This window comes from Tyto alba, unplaced genomic scaffold, assembly GCF_018691265.1.
Source record: "Tyto alba isolate M040663 unplaced genomic scaffold, T.alba_DEE_v4.0 Super-Scaffold_2, whole genome shotgun sequence".
Classification (NCBI taxonomy): domain Eukaryota; kingdom Metazoa; phylum Chordata; class Aves; order Strigiformes; family Tytonidae; genus Tyto; species Tyto alba.
The window spans coordinates 12,068,765-12,088,659 of NW_024881282.1; the positions used below are offsets into that span (position 1 = coordinate 12,068,765).

The 19,895-nt window shown below is 48.6% G+C and overlaps 1 protein-coding gene across 5 annotated transcripts in view; it reads left to right on the forward strand.

Moving 5' to 3' along the window:
- The first annotated feature begins 446 nt into the window (after positions 1 to 446).
- The window catches only part of AMOTL1 (angiomotin like 1), a 75,782-nt gene continuing 56,333 nt past the window's right edge, over positions 447 to 19,895 (forward strand). For 2 of the 5 annotated variants that reach the window (XM_032991056.2, XM_042793078.1), the window contains exons 1-3: positions 447 to 640; positions 7,339 to 7,474; positions 10,073 to 10,123. In XM_032991056.2, the coding sequence (XP_032846947.2) occupies positions 7,390 to 7,474; positions 10,073 to 10,123 (136 nt within the window). In that variant the 5' untranslated portion in view covers positions 447 to 640; positions 7,339 to 7,389. Of the gene's footprint in view, positions 641 to 7,338; positions 7,475 to 9,398; positions 9,424 to 10,072; positions 10,124 to 19,494; positions 19,575 to 19,895 lie in introns of those variants that run through there. The other 3 variants (XM_042793082.1, XM_042793079.1, XM_042793080.1) reach the window with 3 other exon arrangements.

The window sequence follows — 19,895 nt, forward strand, 5'->3', positions numbered from 1 at the left end:
ATCAGTTAACAGGGTCTATTTCACCCTACCTTTCCTCCTGGCCAGATGCCACCCCATAACTTGTGCAACCCACCGAGCTTCAGATCAGCTCTTCCAGCGCTGTGGCTGCTTTTGAGACTGTGGCTGCTCCTTCTCCTCAGCACACCCCACACATGCTGCTGCAAACTGCGGAGGAAGGCAGGAGTGAAAGCAGACAGCCCAGCACCTCTGCTAGCTTTGACATTTCGGACATATGAATTAGCAAAACCTCTGTTTGAGATGATCTCCTTGCAGGGCTACTGCTGATCATGGAGGGATTTACATAGCCAGTTGTTTTTTTTTCCTTCTGCTGTGCTTCCACAGGTTATTTTCCCAAAGATAATTATATGACTCAGGAAGACAAATGCATACCTTGCATGCTTGCGGTAACCATAATGCTGATAGGTCTTGTAGAGCATTTTGAAGCTCTTTGAACACACAAGAGCAGCTGAATTCCCGTGAATTACCTACCCAAACCAAAGCAAGTCCAGGCAATGGCTGCATAGTTTTCATGGAGCCCTTACCCAACAGAGGACAAACGTCTCCCCAGGAAAGCTTTGGTCTTGCAGCACCAAGGCACAGACGTTTTTTGTCACCAGAGAAATCACGGATGTTTTGTCAGGTAAGATTTACCATTTCTATTTTACCAGTTTTTGAAAGATCTTGTCCAAACTGAGGCTGGAACAGGAACTTTTTCTACTTTGAATGCAAAGAAAAAGGCAGTCGTGTGCTTTCTGAGAGGACATGGGAACAGCACAGAGAAATTATCCTCTCTGAAATAGATAAGTAATTGTAATGGCTAAAATAACCTGGCAGCTAATTGCCTGTGAAGATAACTGGCAGAAATGAGGTGTGGTGGTGTTTGGTATCACTAGTTTAGCACAGACAGCTCTGCAAAAGACACAAAGGGAGAGACAGAGGCTTTGCTTCAAGTGCTTTAACATTTGAAACATTGAGTTGCAATTCAATTTGCCGATTTTGGAAGAAAAACATAGAAGTAAGAAATAGAAATTTCTTTCCACGTGGTAAATTGAAGACCTTACAGATTTTAAAACCACCCCAGATCTGGGTTGACATGCGAACCCAGCATCTCCTGTACCTTGTCATCAGAGCGATGGTCCTGGAGTACCGTGAGGTGGCTCCTGGTGTCCTGCTGTGCCTGTGGGGTGGCTGGGACAGGCTTGTGAGCTCATTTTGGACTGTTTTGGGGAGCACTCTTGCTCAAGAATGAGAGTAAGAGCTTGGCTGAAATTGAAGCTAGTATTTTCAAAGCTTTTCAAGCTTTTGTTCTGGTTCTTGAGTATCTGTGTAGATGTGTGTCCCTAGCTAGGGATCAGCTATTCAAATGAAATCATGACAAGTAAATAGGGAGGTATTTATTGATTTGCCTCCTACCTTTATATCCCAATGGCTATAGAGGAGCTTCTAGTGCCTGCCCCATCAGTGTGGGTGACCTGAAACTACCCACCCTGCCAGTATCTACCTTGAGACCAGACCGGGACAGGTTTTCCAAAAGGACTTCACCATACAGAGGGCTTATCAGAAATGCCTTGGGGTTCCTGAGCAACGCTGGGAGCCTGTCCCTGAGCCCCTTCCCACTCTGGCTACGCTTGCAGCCCTGAACTGAGGTGGGGTGGAGGGTGGCTGTGCTTTTGGGAAAGCTCCCTTTGGAGGAGATCGTGTGTTTCCTGTCTCCTGAGTATCTGTTCATCTGGGCGAGGGGAGCAATACAACTTGCAGCTTGTTCTGACATGTACCTGCAGTGTGTAAACCTGCAGCTTTTATAAAAAGGGCTCCTGTCCGGGGGACTGTGGAGCCTTCAAGTGCTTCTTGGCTCTGGGCTTTTCCTTTAGCTGTCGTAAGATCAGATTAATGATGTATTAGTTTGAGATAGCTGCTATGAGATCATGTAATTAACTTGTGATCATGCTCTGTGCCAGTTGGCTGAAACTCTCCACTTTTAGAAAAACCTCTTTCAGAGCAGCTACAAATAGAGCTTTTTGAATGATGGCATTAACAAATAGCTCATTAGTCACCTTTTGGGCTAATTAAGGGAGAGCACATCCAAAGCAGTAAAGAACAGCAGTGGGTGATTAAAGGCAGCGGTCAGGCTGAGCTCTGATGTACGGGGGAAATAGTTTATCACCTTGTGCCCTTCGCTGTGGCCATTGTGCTCCCAGTTACAGGGCTTTGTGACGTCCCCCTCTAAGGCCTGATCCTGCCCTGCTCAGCTCCGTAAGGCTTGGTCAGACCTTCTCATTTCCACTTGCGTTGCCCTTGGGCAGATGAATAGCTGTGGAGAGGCGGGTGCAGAAAGACAACGCCTTCGCAGGGCAGCGATACCTGCCCAAGAGCAGCTGCTGCTTTCCCAAGTGATGTGACTTCATCTCAGCACCGCTCCCACAGCTGGCATACGTGACCTTTTTGACACATAGAAGTTTTGCTCTGAGCAAAACTGAGGGTCAGGGGATGCTTTAACTTCTCTGGACTCATTGGGAGTAGGAAGAGGCACCATATGGATGTATATACCATTTTTCTGAGCACTGGGCTGGGCAGGCACTGTAAGGATATATATACCATTTTGGTGAGTGTGAGATGGACTTTTCCAGCCCATGCCTGATGAGAGGAAGGCTACGTTGCTATCCCAGTATTTTTGTAGGGCACTGGGAAACATTCCAGGGAAATGGATCTGTCTCATAGCATTTAAACCCATGCGTAGCTGCTGCAAGACTGTTGCCCAAGACCTTTACCTGCTGTCTGCCTGAGCTCTTTCCCTCTCCTCCAGTTGGACCAAGGTCCCTTCTTCAGTCCCTGCTTCTTGACTCAGCCCTGCCTTGGCTGCCCACCTCACCCCTCTGGCACAGTGAATGTCCGTCCCAAACCCCACAAATTGCTTGGAGGCACAGGTTAAGGTTGGTGCCCTCTCTTTTTGGAAAACACACTAGCAACAGCCGGCCCCCACTTTAGGGTTTGCACCATGAGCAGAAAGAGATTTCTCTCCCCTGTCTCACCCTCCCTCACCAAACTGATATCCAACCCCACTCTCCTCAGTGTCCTCCCTTCTATGCATCTACCAGACCTCCCGTGGCTGGTGGCCACCTCAGCTGTTGTGTAGCCCTTCTCTTGCCGCAGTTCCTGCCAATGCTTACTCCCTCTTTACACCAGGCTGTGACATGCTGGTGGTGGCTCTGCAGTCACTTGTCCTGGCTTCGTCACCAAGCCCTGTGATGGTGTGGCTTGGGGCTGCTCTGCTGCCCAGGAACCAGCTGTGTGCACCCCACACTGCCCGACTTCCCCGGGCCAGATCCTGCTCAGACGGGTTCACATGTGAGCTCTTCTTAGGTGCTACAAGGAGTTGGAAAGGTTGTTCACCTAAACAAAGAAATCATTAAGCTCAAAAGGCTCCTGCGTGCTGCTTTGGGGGCTCAGACCAGCAAGGTGGTGTGTGGTTATCACCAGACCTAGGTGATCAGCAGCCCTAGGTGGTGACCAGCCCTAGGTCATCACCAGTCCTAGCAATGCTTGGGTCAGATTGATCTGAGCAGCTCATAAAATTACGCCCTTCATTCCTTGTGGAGGAAAGAAGTAGCTGAGTCTGCATCTTCTGGAAGATGCCACTGATTTTGACTCCCAGTCAAGTAGGTGGATGCAGCTAATGCTCTGAAGTTGAACTGTATGCAAGGAGATGTGATAACCCAGAGAAATGGGATAAGCTTCGTACAGCATCTGTATCTCCAGTCAGCAGTGCCTGGTTTCAGTGAGCCACGTGGATGGAGGCAATTTTGAGAGCAGTGCTTAGGCAAATGCTGCTGGTTTCTTGTCTTCTAGATCAAGCCCCTGTGTGATGGAGAATTTAGGGCTTGACACTTTAAACTCTTGTCTGTCTGGGTTAGTCTCAGGTCATTAACTTTTATTTTCCTGCTGTTCTGGCTGTGCAAATTCTGCAGTTTATGGAACTAAAAAAAAAAAAAAAAAAATTCTCCATGCAACTGCTGAGTGCCCAGAGAGGCTGTGTGGCAAATTGTTTTAAACTGGAAATGCTCCAGAAGAGGAGCTCAACTGGGGATTGTCCTCTGACAGCCACTTTTTACAGATTAGAGGTGATGTAAGATATTGCTGAAATGGTCATTCCAATATTACACTATTTCATTCTGCAGTTTGGAAGAGATTTGCGGGTTAGGTTGAAAATGGACAGTGGTTTGTGATCCATGTGGGTGTTATTGAGGTATAGTGAAAGCTGTGAAGTGAGAGGGGTCTTAATTCATTCATCCCCTATTATTTTTTAATATTGTATCAGGGTATGACATATAGCAAGAATGTGAGTCAAGTCTCTTCTCAACTTGTTTTTAGTTAGAGGACTGGTGGAAGCTGTAGGTCTGTAAAATGAGCTTCCCCTGCCCTAAGTGAAGACTGAACATAGAATGAGTACAGGCACTTTGGAAAATCTGACATTTGATTTGTCATCTTCTTAAAAGATAGAGGTAATAGGTGTTGACTATTGACTGAAACAAGGCTGAGTGCTTCAAGCAGCTGGAATATAAATCCCAGCCTTCACAAGACATTGCTGAGCAGCAATGCCTCTTCAGCTTTGCATTTCAGTGAGGAGTCTATTGCATGAATGTTACTGCAGCTAGTGAGCCCTGGTCCATGTTCGTACCCATCCTTTTCCTTTGCATCCCATCCTGCTGGGTGGCTGCAGTAGAGGGTGAGCACAATGGATGCTCTGTGGTGAGACAGGGACCACAAATCCATCCTGATTCTATAATGCTGGCCATGAGGATTTGAAACCACCAGCCTCTGCTGGCACCAAGATCTGCTGTGAAGGGAATGGATGGATGTCCCAAAGCTACAGCAATGACTGAGATTTATGACCTTTTAGGTGTTTCTAATTGCTGGTATTATTGTCCCAAATAAATTTTGGCCGTTGTTTTCTCTAATATTGGTTGGACCTTATGTGTTGGTAAAATCATAAGTTTTACATTTGCAATTAACCTATGTGATGGGAGCTCAGGACTCGTGTCTATATGATTTCATGTCTATATGATTCTGAGCAGAGCGGGACAGTGAGCAAAGAGCTGAGGTCTGGAGGTTTGCTTTTTCTTCTTTCAGAGAAACAAGTGAATATGGAAAAGCCATTTTATCACCTACACTATGTTGATAAATTGTCCTTTAGTTCTTTCTCTCTTATACTTTTATTGAACTCATAGACAAACCTCTCCCTTGGCAGGTGGAAAGAAGCAGTTGTCAGTAGTACACACTGATGAGACACCTTTCAGTAGTGAAACTGTACAAATAATAGGTTTTTCATTTCAGTGGATGATCAGAAAAATTTAAAATACTTTTTGTTTTGGGTCAACCCCTAAAGGAGAATGTTTCTCTTCTTTGAGTTCTTTTCATAAGCATTGCATGAGACATTCTGGTTTGAGATTATTTAGTGCTTTTCATAACTTAAAAAAAAAAAAAGAAGATCAAAGAAAAAACAAACTAGGTCACTTGCAAACCAAAATCATCATTTGAAAGAACAACAAAAAAAGTTTCGTTTTTTAAATGTCAAAATGTAGCCTTGCAGTTTTCTCAGAACTTCTTTTATTCTCTCTCAGCTAAAACTAATTATGTATTCAACCCAAATTCACCCAGAGTCTCAGTACCTCTCAATTGCACTTCAGGTGAATTTGCTACATCAAAAAAGCTCCAGTCAAGCTCCACCTGCACACGGCAGTGACCTGTCCTGTTTGCTGCTCAGCAAACACATACACACAAGTTTTTAATTCTACTTAATTAAGGTGTGGAGCAAGAGACTGTGTGAAATGACCTCTTGCAGGCCTGACCAGCCAGGGAAGCACCAGCACAGCCATGATTCACCCTGGTGAGACCCAGCAGTGTGTTGGGCTGTGCCGTACTGGGAGCCACTGGGGCAATTTGCCAGTGTGGGGCTGCTGCCCCTTCCCACAGTCTCCCTGACTCCGGTATCTCCCCCCCGGTGGGGTGGTGGCTGAGAGGTACCAGTGCTTGGGAAGTGTCTTGGTGTGGCTCAGCCATGCCTCATGTCCCTGTGGAGACAAGGCCCAGCCATCTCCTTCTTTGTCTGGTTTCCTAAGGAAACGGTGCTGGTGTTATAGTGTCCGTCCATCACTACCTGCCCTGTCCTGAATTAGGGTCCTGGTGGCATTAAATTACAACAAATTCCTACAAATGATGATGATGAAAATCAGAGGCTGAGTAGAGGTGTACAGCTGCCAAGTGTGATGGGTCTCAGAGGACTCACCTTGCCATGAAACCAGCTCCATTGGTGCCATTTGGGGTCTGGGTTTGCCTCAGACAGCATTAGGGAAAGTGCCTGTTGTCACCTCCTCTTTGGAATCTTCCCACAGAGGCAAGAAAACTCTGCTGTAACTTTTTGTTGCATCCTAATACTGTTGTGTTTCCTGAATAAAGTAGAGGTTGCTGACACTGGAAGGACTCTATTCCTTCCCAAATCCATGTAATCCTGAAAATTTAAGGATGTATGAAATGTCCCTGTGTGCCTACCCCACCAGGGACCTACAGGTTCGAGTGGTCAGGGAGTGAAAATGTCCCCATGTATCTCCATGGACTCTCAGCTGCAGCAAACCTGTAGGTAGCATCGAATGATTGATAGGCAGGAAAATAATTTCATGTCTATGCCAGAAGGGGACTTTTTGGGGTTAGGAGCTCCAGCTTTAAGTGTTCAATAACCTCCATCCTTCCCTGGTGGCTCACAGCAATTGCTCCAGGGCAGGGGCAGTTGTGAGAGCCAAGTGGCCAGTGGTAGGTTTGGATTGTGATACGTAACTGGTGACTCCCAGCCTGTAATTCCTGTCCATGGAGGGACTGGGATGCGGGAGCAAGGGCCAGCACCCCTGCCCACTCCTCTTGCTGGCCAGGACCCCACAGCGGTCAGGCTGGGCACGTAGAGCCGACACACACATTCCCGACCGATGCTCTCACGTCACATCATCCCACTCAGGAATAAAACCCCATCACTGCAAACATCATGAGAAATTAGGAATTTCTAAGCATTGGTCAGACTGACAACAGAAAATGGAAGAGGTCCAAGCATTGGAGACCTCTTGACACAGTGGAGAGACTTGCTGATGTGATAAGTTGAGGCTTGGCAGGGTCAGCTACTCCTTGGTCCAACAGTCCCCCGTGAGCCATGCGGGGTTTTTTCTCATTTTTTTTTTTCTTTTCCTTTTTCCTGAAATATTGGCAGACATTTTCCTTGCTGAGGTAAACTTCTCAGCAGCTGGTGGTGGTGTGGACCATGGCAGGAACTCAAAGTATCTTCTGGTTGTTCCTCAGAGAGAACGGCAGGAGGCATTGCAAGCAGATCTTTGATGCTGCCGATCAGAGATGGACCCTGGTGAAAACTGGAAGCTGGATGAAACCAACTGGTTGTCTCATGGTGGGATCCATCCCTTTGCCAGTGTGAAAGGAGGTAGGACATGATTGCTGGTTTTTAATCCACCCAGTGAACATGCTGGGAGCCTTCCTGATCTGCTGCTGCCCTTCACTGTGCTTGCAGTGGTCCCAGGGGTTTTGCTGGGCTATGTCCAGAGCAAGGCAGCACTCAGTATGAAGGTGGAAAAGATCTGGTCCAAGCTGCAGTGTCTTGCCAGGAGCTGGCACAATGACACAGACACTTAATTTGTGGCTTGTCTTCTTTCTCTGGAGTGGCCTTTTGCCACTCCAGAAAAAAAAAAAAAAAAAAAAAAAAAAAAAAGAATACCCACAACACCCACCTTTTGGCAAGTTAATATGCCACTTGTGCTAGATGTGACCATTCTCATTGTCTACAAGCAGGACTCTGCAGATGATAGTAGTTGGGAAGGACTGATGAGGAGAGCTAGTAAAATACCCCCTTCTCTTTTCAGTCATATTTATATGAGACAACTGAAGGTGGCTCCAGGGAGACATACTGTCCCAGCAGTAATAGGAGGACTGAGGGCTGCCCCAGCTAGAGCTCCCTGTGCAGGCCCATTCAAGGTTTCAGCCCACCTTAGCATGACACAAGACCTCCCAGCCCAAGGCTGGGGTCCATTGCTTCCCAGAAATTGCCAGTCTCAGGAAAGCACTCAGGGCAGATGCAATGGGAAATAGCCAGAACTATTTCCTCTATTGATTCGTCTCTAACTAATTTCCAGGCAGCTGCTGTAATTTGCTTTTTAATCCCCGTTCAAACATTTGGCAGAAGCAGCCACATGTGCTCCCTGCTCAGCCCCAGCTCATCTTTGTCACCAGAGGTCCCTGTCCCCTGGGCCAGCACAAGTTTGGGCAAAGCTCCTTCTTTGGCTGGGATGTGCTGTGCTCCGAACTAAAACCAAAATAAACCCACTGCCTTCCAGATGACAGCACCTTGGGAACGGAAACGTTTTGCTTTGGTAAAATACTTTGCTTATCTCCATCTGTTTCCCTTGGCTTCCCGCTGATAGCCCAGATGCCTGGGGAAGGGGAAAGGGACAGTCTGAGACGCAGCAGTGCCTCCTTTTCCATGACAGATAAGTAGGTTTATGCTTTTGAACCCAGCAGCCCTGGGTTCAGTCTCCTCAGCCTGGCACCACTGGGTGACATCGTTATGGTAGCACAGCTGCTGCTTCTGCAGGTACCTAGCCTGGGGCGGCTCCAAGGGACCAGCACAGGGATGCTTGCTGTGGTCCATCCTTTTTCCCCACTAGGACAATCTCTGCTTCTGTTATTTTTAAAAACCCTTCTCCATGTGCATGGTTTCTGTTACTGTTTATAGCTGTAGTGGGTAAATGTCTGCAGAGTTCAGGATCCCACTGTGCTTGGGTCTGTAAAGCAAAGGAGGGCAGAGCCGCTGCCACCAGGAGTTTATAAAAATCCAACCAAGTTCAGTGGGGATATATATTGGCTTTTGGTTTTGTATGCAGACCATTTATATCCTAAACTAGTGGCTCACAATTTTTTCTAACTAATGGGCCTAACATCATTTTATAGTGGGGGACAAGATCTCTTAGAAATGTCATAGGTATGGATTACAGTGTGGTGTCATGCACCTGACCTTCTTGAACATCCTCCTTGAACCTCCTAGGAACAGTCCATAGATTTCAGACCGAAAGGTTTTTTAGTCTAACCCATGCACTGAACAAATGCCATGAACCTGAAAGGAAAAAACCCATGAAAAACCAAGAGCAAGCAGAAAAGCCCACCCCCTGCAAAATGTATTTTTTTTTTAAATTGTATTGGGTTTCTACAATTTATCAGCACTTTGACATTGCAATAAATGTTTGAAAATAATGAAATCCCCACTGACTCCAAGGCACAAATTGCATTTAACACTTGGCCACACGTTTCTTTGTGACTGCAGGTCCTTCTGGCAGTGAGGGATCACTGTGCGCTGTGGTCCACAGCTGGGAGCAGACAAAGGTGGGTGGGCTTGTGGCAGGATTGGGCTTGGGATCCGAAATAATCTCCCATGACCTTTTGGTGAGAGATGCCACCAGCTCAGGAGTTTCCAGAGCTCATGGTCTAACCTGCCACAGGCAGTGAGTTACAACAATATTATTATCAGATGACGCAAGGGTTTGCTCAGCCTCTGAAAAATCCCAGTCAGAGCATTTTCCTGCTCCTGCAGGCTAAACCTAACCCAGCTGTCATTGTTGGAGGAGACCATAGCATGCAGTAAAGCTTTGCTGCAGGCAGGATGCTCCTGGCTGTGCCTTGAGACCAGGGTGAGCCAGGGAAAGGGAGTGGAGAGCCATGGTTTGGCTGAAAAGGGGAGCATGGCCAGGGGAACCCAGCGTGGGCAGAGACAGGGCAGCAGAGCTCTTGCTCTTCAGCAGTGCTGGAGAGGGATAAGAGTTCATCCTGCCAAATCTCCATCTTGAGCTGACTCCAAGGTTTTTCAGTAACAGCTGCATTACAAGAAATACACATATAAAGGCTGTCAGGGGTCAACTGGAAGCAAGCTGAGCAGGGACTCATCTGCAGGGTGATTAAAACAGTGTTGTCACCCCAGCTCTCCACACCTTCCTCTCCAGCTGACCTTTCCAAGCATTTGTTCTTCTTCCCTCAGACAATGAGCTCTCTGAAGGTGCCCCAGCCCTCTTTGCTCTGGATCAGCTGGGTAAGTCCATGTGTGATATATTTTCCTCTTCCTTTTTTCCTAGAGTAATTAAGAGATGACTTAAAACACAGAGCAGCTGCTGAACGCTTTCTCCTACATAAATTCATCATCCCCGGTACCTCCTCTCTGTGTTGCTTTTGAATGTCACTCATTAGAGGGACAGGACAGCTCATTGCTAGATGTGTTTAATATTTTATGTGTTAAATTGATGTGGAATTTTTTTCCCTGGGAGAGTTTTCACCTTTCTGCTGCTTCTTGGCTGGGAGTTTAGAGTTTAGATGATGGATGGCACTGGAATTTCTGTGACCTTCTGGGTGCCTTGCAACTGAATGAGGTTTTTTTTCCCCCTGGGAGGCAGAAGTAGAGGTGTGGAGAGAGAGAATGAAGAGTAAGGCACCCAGGGAGAAAACAACCTCAAATGGTCACAGGAAGCTGAAGGCTTCAGAGGCTGAATCCATGGGGGAGCCGTATCTGGCAGTGATTTCCTCTTAATCACAGGGCCAAAGTCAAAAAAGATGTGTTGCTCAGGAGGAATTAGAGGTCCTTAAGGTAAGGTGGGTGTGAGGACCTGGGCTGCACACTGGGAAGCTTCTGCAGGAGGCCTGATGTGCAGGGAAGGGGAAAACCAAACCTCCAGCCCCTCCTGAGAAAATGGGTGGGTGAAGACTGGAGATGGAGTGTGCCGGAAAGTGCAAATTAGATGTGTTGGGAGAGATGGCAGACTCAGGGTTGTGCAACTTGTCTTGCTTTTCAGCAACATGGTGGGACCACCCATGAACACTGCAATGCCCGTCGCCTTACATGACTGAGTACCGGACCTTCCTCCCAAGGAAAAGACACCCTCCTCTTCACTTTTAGGGCAATGAATTCTCCATCCCTGGAGATACTCAAAAGTTGTCTGTACTTGGTTCTGGGCAACCAGCTCTAGGTGGCCCTGTTTGAGCAGAGGGCTTGGAACAGATGGCTTCCAGAGGCCCTTGCCAAACTCAACCAGTCTGTGATTTTGTGACTTCCCCACTGTGCTGAAAACCCACATTGTTCCCAGTAAGGAAGCTCTGCATGTACGCACCAGGTTGCTCACCACATGTGGCACTGGTGGAAACCTGGGGTAGGAGGGTAAAACTGCTGGAGCCCAGAATGGTGATTTTTATCATGTGCAGCTATCTCTGCTGCTAAGAGCCAGGTTCTTAAAAAATTCCTATAAATACAAAAATGCTTATAAGCTGTATGATGCCTCACTGGTGCTAGAAGGGGTGGTGAGGCTGGCAGTTGTTCTCATTGTCAGTCTCATACACTTGATCATATTTTAAAAGAGTCCTTGTGAGTTCTCTCCACTTGGTGTCAGGATAGAGACTGCTCTGACATGCGTTCAACCAGAGGAGTGTCTAACAGGGAATGGGAATAAGGCCAAGAGCCTTCCCTTGGCTGTCTCATTCATTACTCGATTGCGATTAAAACAACTCAAGTAACTTTAAATGCTATTTCTGTGACACAGCTTCCACCAGCTCCTTTTCTTCTTGATCTTCCTCATTTATCCTTTGAATGGTGTGTGTCCATTTCTCGTAACCTTGACAAACCCTCCAAGTCTTAGCAAACATATTCATTGACAAAGAACAAGCTCCCTCTCCCAAATAACAAGATTTGGTTGGTTTTAGTTGAGTGGCAAAGAAATGCATTAGCAGCTAGACAGATATTTTAGATGTGCAAATGAGGCTTGTGGTAACCCCTGGTCAAGGGGCAGGACCCTGGAGGGGCAGGGATCAGGGCTGAAACGTGGGACAATCAGATTCCTGGCATCCTCTTTGTGTTAATGGGGAAAGAGTCTCTGCCATTCAGTGTGATCCATTGCCTCCTGAGGGGGTAGTTGGCATCTCCCCAGGCTTCTGCACAGCCCTGCTCCCAGCTGACGGGCAGCAGGAGCTCCTCGGACACCACTTTTCCCTGCACAGCAGTATTAGACATCCCTCAGTCTGGAAAAGATTATTCAAACCAGTGCTTGTATCACCTTACATTTCCACTCTGCTTTCCAAACACAGCACAAGACCTGATTTCTCCATCCAAGGTAGACAAGACAAACAAAGAATGTGAGATAGCAGAACAAGCAATGGAAAACCGATCTCTTCTCTTGTCACCTTCCCAGCTGGTGAGTTTTCAGCTGGATCGGTCTCCTGACCTGAGTCATGCACAGCTGTGTGGTCTGCGGTGCCAGGCAAGGGAGGGGGTAAGAGCAAGCACAGCTTGGAGGGGGAGAGGACAAGACCATCTCAGTAGCAGCTCAGATTTATGTTGTATTGAAGTGATTGAGTAACCAGGATCTGAGAATACCAGGTCAAAAATACTCAGCCCTGGTCAAACCATCCACCTGAACAGCAGGAGTTAGTAGAGGAGCAGAGAATAAAGCAGGATTATAACAACAACATCCTGAGACAAAACATCAATATGGTAACAAAGCATCATCACCATAAAGATCATGAAAAGGCAGGTCTGAGCATGACTTCAAGAGGTCTGCTCCACCTCCCTCCTGCCTGAAGTCAGGGCTAGTGCCTGCTGTTCACCCACCACCCCCCATGAAAGACCAACCTCTCCCAGCAGCCTTCCCAGGCAATCCACCCCAGTGCTTCGCTGCACTGGAAGGGTTTTCTTGGTGTCCAGATTTCTGGAATTTAAGGCAATTATGCATCGTGCTGCCAAAGGCAGGCATAAGCAGGGAAAAAGCCTTCCATGGGTCAGACTGAGAGTTTCTTGTTCTTTGTGTGGAGACTGGAGGAAGATCCGAACAGAGGATCTCTGGATCGCATCCTTTTTTTCCTGCTCATCAAGTCTGCCTTGACCTCTAGTCCTGTGTCCAGCTTTCTGACAGTTTGCCCCAGCCTGCTGTCAACTGCAAACATAAAAAGCCGTGCTTGGATTTTGAATCATTTGTGGAAATGCTGGTCAGTACCAGATTTATGAGTGTTTTTTTGCCTCTTCTCATGCCATGAGTAACTAACCTCCAAGAAAGGTTTTGACCAGTCATACATACAATATCTGCACCTCCCCCCTCATCTACAAGGTTTATTACCCCATTGAAGAAGATTAGATGAGTCTGACCAGCTCTGTTCTTGCTGAATCTGTGATGGCTATTACTCATATCCCCCTTTTCTGTATGTTTGCAAAGCCTTTAAGTGTTCCAGCTTCCGAGAATGGAATTAACAGTGATAGGGAAATTGCTTCACCTCTTCTTTCTCTCCTTATCTTAAGGATTAGTGCTCTGCTTGCCATGCCCAACCTTTGGAAACCTCTCTGTGGTCTGCTGCTGTGTAAGTCAGTGCATGGCCCACCTGTACCTTGAGCAGTGAGAACATTTCTGAGGTTCCCTGGAGAAGTACCAGGCAAGGGAGGCACAGGTGACCAAGAGACAGAACAGCTTCTATGAAAGCAGACACTGCTTTCACAGATGATGTGGAAAAGAGATGCCTGAAGGAGGATACGGTAGAAGTACAAGAATTATGAATGGCATAGAAGTAAATAAGTGCAAGACAGACATGGACATACTGGAGATAGTCCAGCGAAGGGCTGCAAGGATGATGACTGGAGCATCTCTCCTATGAGGAAAGGCAGAAATACGTGGGGATCTCATCAATGTATATAAATACCTGAAGGGAAGATGCAAAGAGGACAGAGCCAGGCTCTTTTCAGTGGTGCCCAGTGCCAGAGGCACCTGAAACACAGGAGGTTCCCTCTGAACATCAGGAAATATTTTTTTTACAGTGAAGGTCACTGAGTGCTGGCACAGGTTGCCCAGAGAGGTTGTGGATCCTTCATCCTTGGAGATATTCAAAAGCCCATCTGGATGTGGTCCTGGGCGACCAGCTCCAGGTGGCCCTGCGTGAGCAGTGGAATTGGGCCAAATGACCTCCAGAGACGCCTTCCAACCTCAACCAGCCTGTGATTCTGTGAAATAAGGAGAGGCATGAAACAACCCAAAGGAAGTATGTCTTCACACAACACACAATTACATTGTGCAACTCGCTGCCACAGGATGTCCAGGGTGCCAAAAGTATGAATGGGCTCAAAAAGTGTTTAGAAAACATCATGGAAGAAAGGTCCATGAAGGGCTCTCGAACCTGATGATGCAGCTACAACCTCTGGCTCAGGAAGGGGAACAGGATCACGTACTAGAGGAAACAGTGTTTGTACTTGTACCGTTTCTTTTATTTTCTCTGCAGTCATCTACCAGAGGCCACGTCAGAAAGAGGACACCAGGGGCTCTTAAACTTTGGTATAATACAACATGGTCCTTCTTGTCTTTCCTTAGGTCCACAGTGACTAACCAGAATTAAAAAACAAAACAAACCCACACCTCCTCTTCCTTTCCTTTCTTCATCTGGCTCTCCTCTCCCACAGCTTTGGCTGTTGGATTTCAGCAGATATGAATCAGACGGTGACTATTGTGTTCCTTTTGTTCTGTAAATGATTAAAACAGAGCATTTCACACTTGCTTTGTGGCTCAGCAGAGGAATGCTGCATTGTCTCCTTGGCAAGTCCTGAGGTGGAATTTCTGGCTGTGGAGAAAGTGAGGTCAGGGAGAGAGAAACTCTCCCAACCAGGGAACATGTGCAGACTGCTTCGCTGTCTCTCTCCCGTGCTTGCCTGTCTTCTCTCTGTCTTCCATTCCCTCATCCCTCCTCTCTTTTCCACCTCCTTCCCACCCCACTGGCAATTTTTCTGCTTGCTGCTTTAAGATGATTTATCTGAATATCAGAAAAAAAAGAAAGAACACTGATTGAAAAATGCAAGATGAAAGCTCCCAGACCAGAAAGCCTTGGGTAGACTAATGGGAATGTGATGAAACGGAACAATAAAGTGGGAATGGGGTTATGAACCCCACCTTGCCAAAATCAAGATGAAAATGCTTGTGTAGGAGATACAATATCTCAGTGGAAACCCCTAGGACCTGTGCCTCACATTTCCAGACAGCAGACCAGAGGGATTATCTGGCAGTGCTATAGCAAGCTGGGGGAGACTTCCCTCAACAGTGGCTTTCAGGAAACACTGCTTTTGTGATACCGTCTGCCTGGGGAATAAATACACCCAGGAATTAAATCCCATTGGATAAATAAAAAGGGAAGGAAAGAAAAAGCCCTCATCCCTGCCCTGTTTGTTCCCACTGCTTTGTAGCCATCCAGCTGTTTCTTTTTCTTTGTTGTCCTGACCTCATCCCGTACTGGAGCAAATCCAGAGAGCGAGCGCTCTGCTTAGCTGTCTTCTGCCAGAAACCAAACAGGTCAAGTTATTAGAGAAAAATGAAAGCTCTTTGGCAGAAATGGAAGAACAGATGTGTGGAGATTTTCCTGCTGCCTCCAAATACAATGCTGCCTGTTAAGTGTGTATCAGAGGGGACCTGATAAATATGCACAGTTGTCATTGTGGGAATCTTAACAGCAGCTATTGATGTAGCAAGATGGGTTTTTCTGGGGTTCCCGAACTGCTGAGCTCACTGGCTGCCTGGTAGCAAGATTACTTAAAAACCTTCTGCAGATGTGGTTTAGAAAGTTCTGCTCCAGCGCTGCAAGAGGATTTGCCTCTGCTGAGTAGTTAGAGATGCTTCGGGGATGCCAAGGATGGGTAGAAGGGTTTCTGCAGGGCAGGTGGAGCCTGTGACCATCAAGAAGAGGTAGGATTATCTCCACCTGGGAGAATGGTAAGTGCATCTTCCATTTCAAAGGCTTTGTGGCTTTTATTTACTAAACTTACATGGGTGAAGCTTTCTACACAATGTATTCTGATTTCTTGATTCAGCTCTTGCTGTGATCTCAGCATCACACAGCGGTTATTTGTGCCGTCCCCAGCAGAATTGTTAACAGGGCTGTAACTCTCCGGCTGCCCATCGGACATCATTAAAAGCAGCAGCAACAGCAAGAAGTGAAACTGCATGCAGGCATTTGGGGTTGCCGCAGTGTCAGGCGGAGAGGGACAATTATTTGTTTGCTTGCAGCATTAGGAATCTGTGGGATTACACGCATGGGTGGGTGTAAATGCAACGATTGTCAATATTTGGGTGTGCTTGCAGGTTGGGATGGCCATGCCCCTCCTGGAGGGCCTCGGTGGTCCAGCCCTGGGTCTGGTGGTAGCAACTGCTCGGAGCTTCCCAGCTGCCAGGGATTTGGGATGGCGCAGGGATGCCGAGTGATCCAAGGGGCTGCTAATGGCCGAGCCAAAGAAGCACCTGGAAATGGTTTTCTCTTCCCACGCAGCTCACTGAAATGCTTGGGAAGTCCATGAGAGGGGTTTATTTTCCACGGTCAGGTTTAATAGACATGGATGATGTGTGCCTCCTGGATCCATAGTTACCAGGAGAAAGTGGGAGGGAGGCAGTAAAATGAGATGGCACTGCCAGCTCTGCTCTGCTGACCTGATAACTGGAGCTATGGCAGCACTTGGCCTCAGCTGAGTAGGTTAGGACCAAAAGGGATGGAAGAATGAACTTTTTTCCTTCCCCAAATTAATTGGAGGAACAACATTAAGTAAGTAAGTAAGTAAATAAATAAGAATATAAAAATAGTGGAGCTATTCCCAAATTGGGGGAAACAATATTTTTAAAAATAAAAATAAATAAAATAATAAATAAATGCATATAAAATATATAAAAATAGTAGAGCTGCAAAGGGGAGAAGTTTGAGCCGCAGTTGCCTTGCCCTCCTGGGCAGACACAGCTCCCCAGTGGTTATCAGATGTATCAAACCACAGAGGGATCAGATAACTCTCTCTCCAACCTGCCATCCTTTGTGGCCACTTAGTTTATCAAATCAAAATGGAGTTGAATAGGAAAAAAATTTTTAAAATCATGTGTAAACACACCCCAGAGAATTAATGATGTGGGAGAAAAAAGAAATGACACTTTTACCTCTTTCCCTTGGAAATGTAACAGCATGGTTCATGAGGTCCTTACAATGCTACTGAAAGACAAGACAGCAGATAATCCTTTTTCTTGATATATTTGTTCCTCTAGTACTGAAATCATCACTGATCATCATGCAGCAGCAGGTAAAAGAGAAGCACAGACTGTGGGGCCAGGATGAGATATAAAATAAGCCCTTGGACAGGCTGGATCTGCTTGGCCAAGTGCAGTACAGACAGATTGTGCTCAGTACCCCATGACACATTGTGAAGCAGAATAACCAAAATAACGTGTCCCATTTTGCCCAACCAAATGGTAAAGTTAGAATATAACAAAAAGTAGCACTTGGGTTGCCATTTTGAACTGGGATCAGTGAGCAGTGCCCTCATCCAACTTCATCTACTGCTGTGGCACCTAACAAGTCAAGGATAAAATTTCACCTTCATTTACAGCTGAACAGGTTCATGGCTTGCCTGTACCTATAAACAAAGCCAACATTTACCTCTGGGGAAGGTAGGAGAGGGCAACTATACAATCTGAAAAAAACAAAGGCCAGTTCCTCCAGGGGACCAAGGTGTCTAACTCTATCTATTGTCGAGGTTTCCCAAGATTTTGCAGAGGAGTTAGCATTTAAAAAACGTAATTTGGGCCTGGCTTGCTCTGAGATACTTAGGGCATCTTCAGGAGGCATCCCTGTCTTGTCCAAGTCTGGTACTCTAACCACAAGCCTGTGTTTTCTCCCCTGAGGAGGTTAAATTGTGTGCCAAGGATGTGATGGTTCTGTTACCTGCCTCTGGAACAGTAGAGTATTTGCAATTCTCTGCTCTCCTGCTTAAGTGTAACCCCAGAGGGTATTAGGTGACCTCAGGGAGACAGCTAATAGCTGCCTCAGCTTAAAAGCCTCAGAGAGACCCTCAGGGGCAGCACCCAACTGTCACCTTGCCTTGCATGCCAACACAGAGGGAAGGGCACCACTGAGGAGGTTCAGCTCACATGGGAAACGCAGTTCTAGGGTAACTGCTGCCATGGCAGACGTGGGGATGGGGGGCCTGAGAACCCCAATTTTACCATCAATAGTTTTTCCTCCTTTGCCCCATTCCCATACCCAATAGTTTTCCAGTGTCTTGCACCTAAGCAAAACCCAAACTCTGAGCAAAGCTCAGGTTTATGTTTTGAAAAAGCAGTGCCTCAGACTGCTGTTATTCACAGCCTGTTCCCAGTGCCTGGAGCTGCTGGGAGTCCCCACTGCATCCACCTGGCCCTGCGGTGATGGTCCTGGGCCAGGTCCTGTCTTGCTGTGCCCCTTTACAGGGCTGTGATGGCACTGGGCGCGTTCCTCTTCAGGCTGTTGCTGCATTTTTACATGCTTTTATCCCTTTGGTGAAATATTTAGGACGCAGAAGCCACCATCAGTCACTTTAGGGGCTGGAAAGCTTGTCCTTGTGTTAAGAGCTGGGTGAAATGAAAGAGGGAGTGATGAGATGGGGAAACCCAAGCAGTGTGTTGGCAGCACCAGTCACCCAAAAAGAGGTCTGCCCTGTGGGACAGTGCTGGGAAAACTGTGCAGAGGAACTGCTGAACCCAATTTGTGTCCACATGGCCCTGGGGAGGGGAACGATGCCTGGTGCAAACACCCCCAGGAGGTGTCCCCTGCTGTCACCTGTGCCAGGCCCTCAGCAGCAGGACTGGGGTGGGCTGGGGAGGTAAAGCAGTGGCTGCAGCCCCAGTGAAAACGCATCCCATGGGGCTGGTGTGCCAAACCACAAAGAAACCCCAAGCTGACCCTGTCACTGCAGCGCTCGTGTCTCGCACCGGCCATAAATCCCGTGAAGTCCGGAGGTACGTGCACCCACTGCCCGTGTGAAAATGAGCGATGAAGCGAGTGGGCAGTAGGTGGAAGGGGCTGCATTTAGGAACGGGGAAGCTGCGTCTAAGAATGAGGGGCTGCTCCAGCTCTGCGCCGGCTGGGTACAGCCCAGTCGCTCCGCAGCAGCCCCCCACGCCTCCAGGCACAGGGAAAGCAGCTGGAGCCCGGGGAGGCAGGGAGGATGCCTGGGGTCAGCGCACGGGCTTGGGACTCGGCGTAACTTCTGTCAGCTGCCCTGTGAGGCTCGGGGTGGGACTCCGGGAGCCTGTGTCGGTATGCGGGCTGGGGTCCAGGCCCCCCAGCATCCCCAAGAGCCGGGCGGGGAGGCCGCCCCGCCCCGCCGGCTCAGCCCTGGGAGCACCCAGGTGTTTTCGGCGGCCCCGTTTGTGGCCGCCAAGCTCCAACCGGAGCCCGTGGCCCAACCTGTGTGTGTGTGTGTGTGTGTGTGGGGGGGGGGGTGTGTTCGGGCTCCCCCTGCGCGCCCCGCGCCCCGCGGGAGGCACTGGCGGCGGTGTCGCCCCTGGGAGGGCAGCGCCCGCCTGGCCACGCCCCCTCCCCGCCCCCCGCGGGTGGCCCCGCCCCGGCGTGGCCCCTCCCCCGCGGCGCTGCAGGCCCCGCCCCGCGGCGGGGAGCGGCGCGGATGGCCGCGGTGCTGCCGGGGGCGGCGGGGCGCGGAGCCGGAGGTACCGGGAGCGGCGGTTTGGGTGCGCCGGGGCCGCGCGTGTCTGTGCGCATCCGTGGGGGGGGGGAGCGGGAGCGGGGGGGTGGTGGTGGTGTTGGTGTTGGGGGGGGTGCGTGTGCCTTTGTCCACGTGTGTAGCGGGGAGCGCACCGAGGGGTGCGGGAGTGTCGGTGCGGGTTGTCCTTTCTCAGCCCCACTCGTGCGTGGAGCGGGAGCTGCGTGGGGTGTCGGGTAGGTCTGGGCTCGCCGCTCCCCCCGGGAGCCGGCCCGCCGCTGCCCCGGGGCCGTGCCCCGCCGCTGCTCCGGGGAGGCTGCCTGGGCAGCCCTCAGCGGGCTCCTGGACC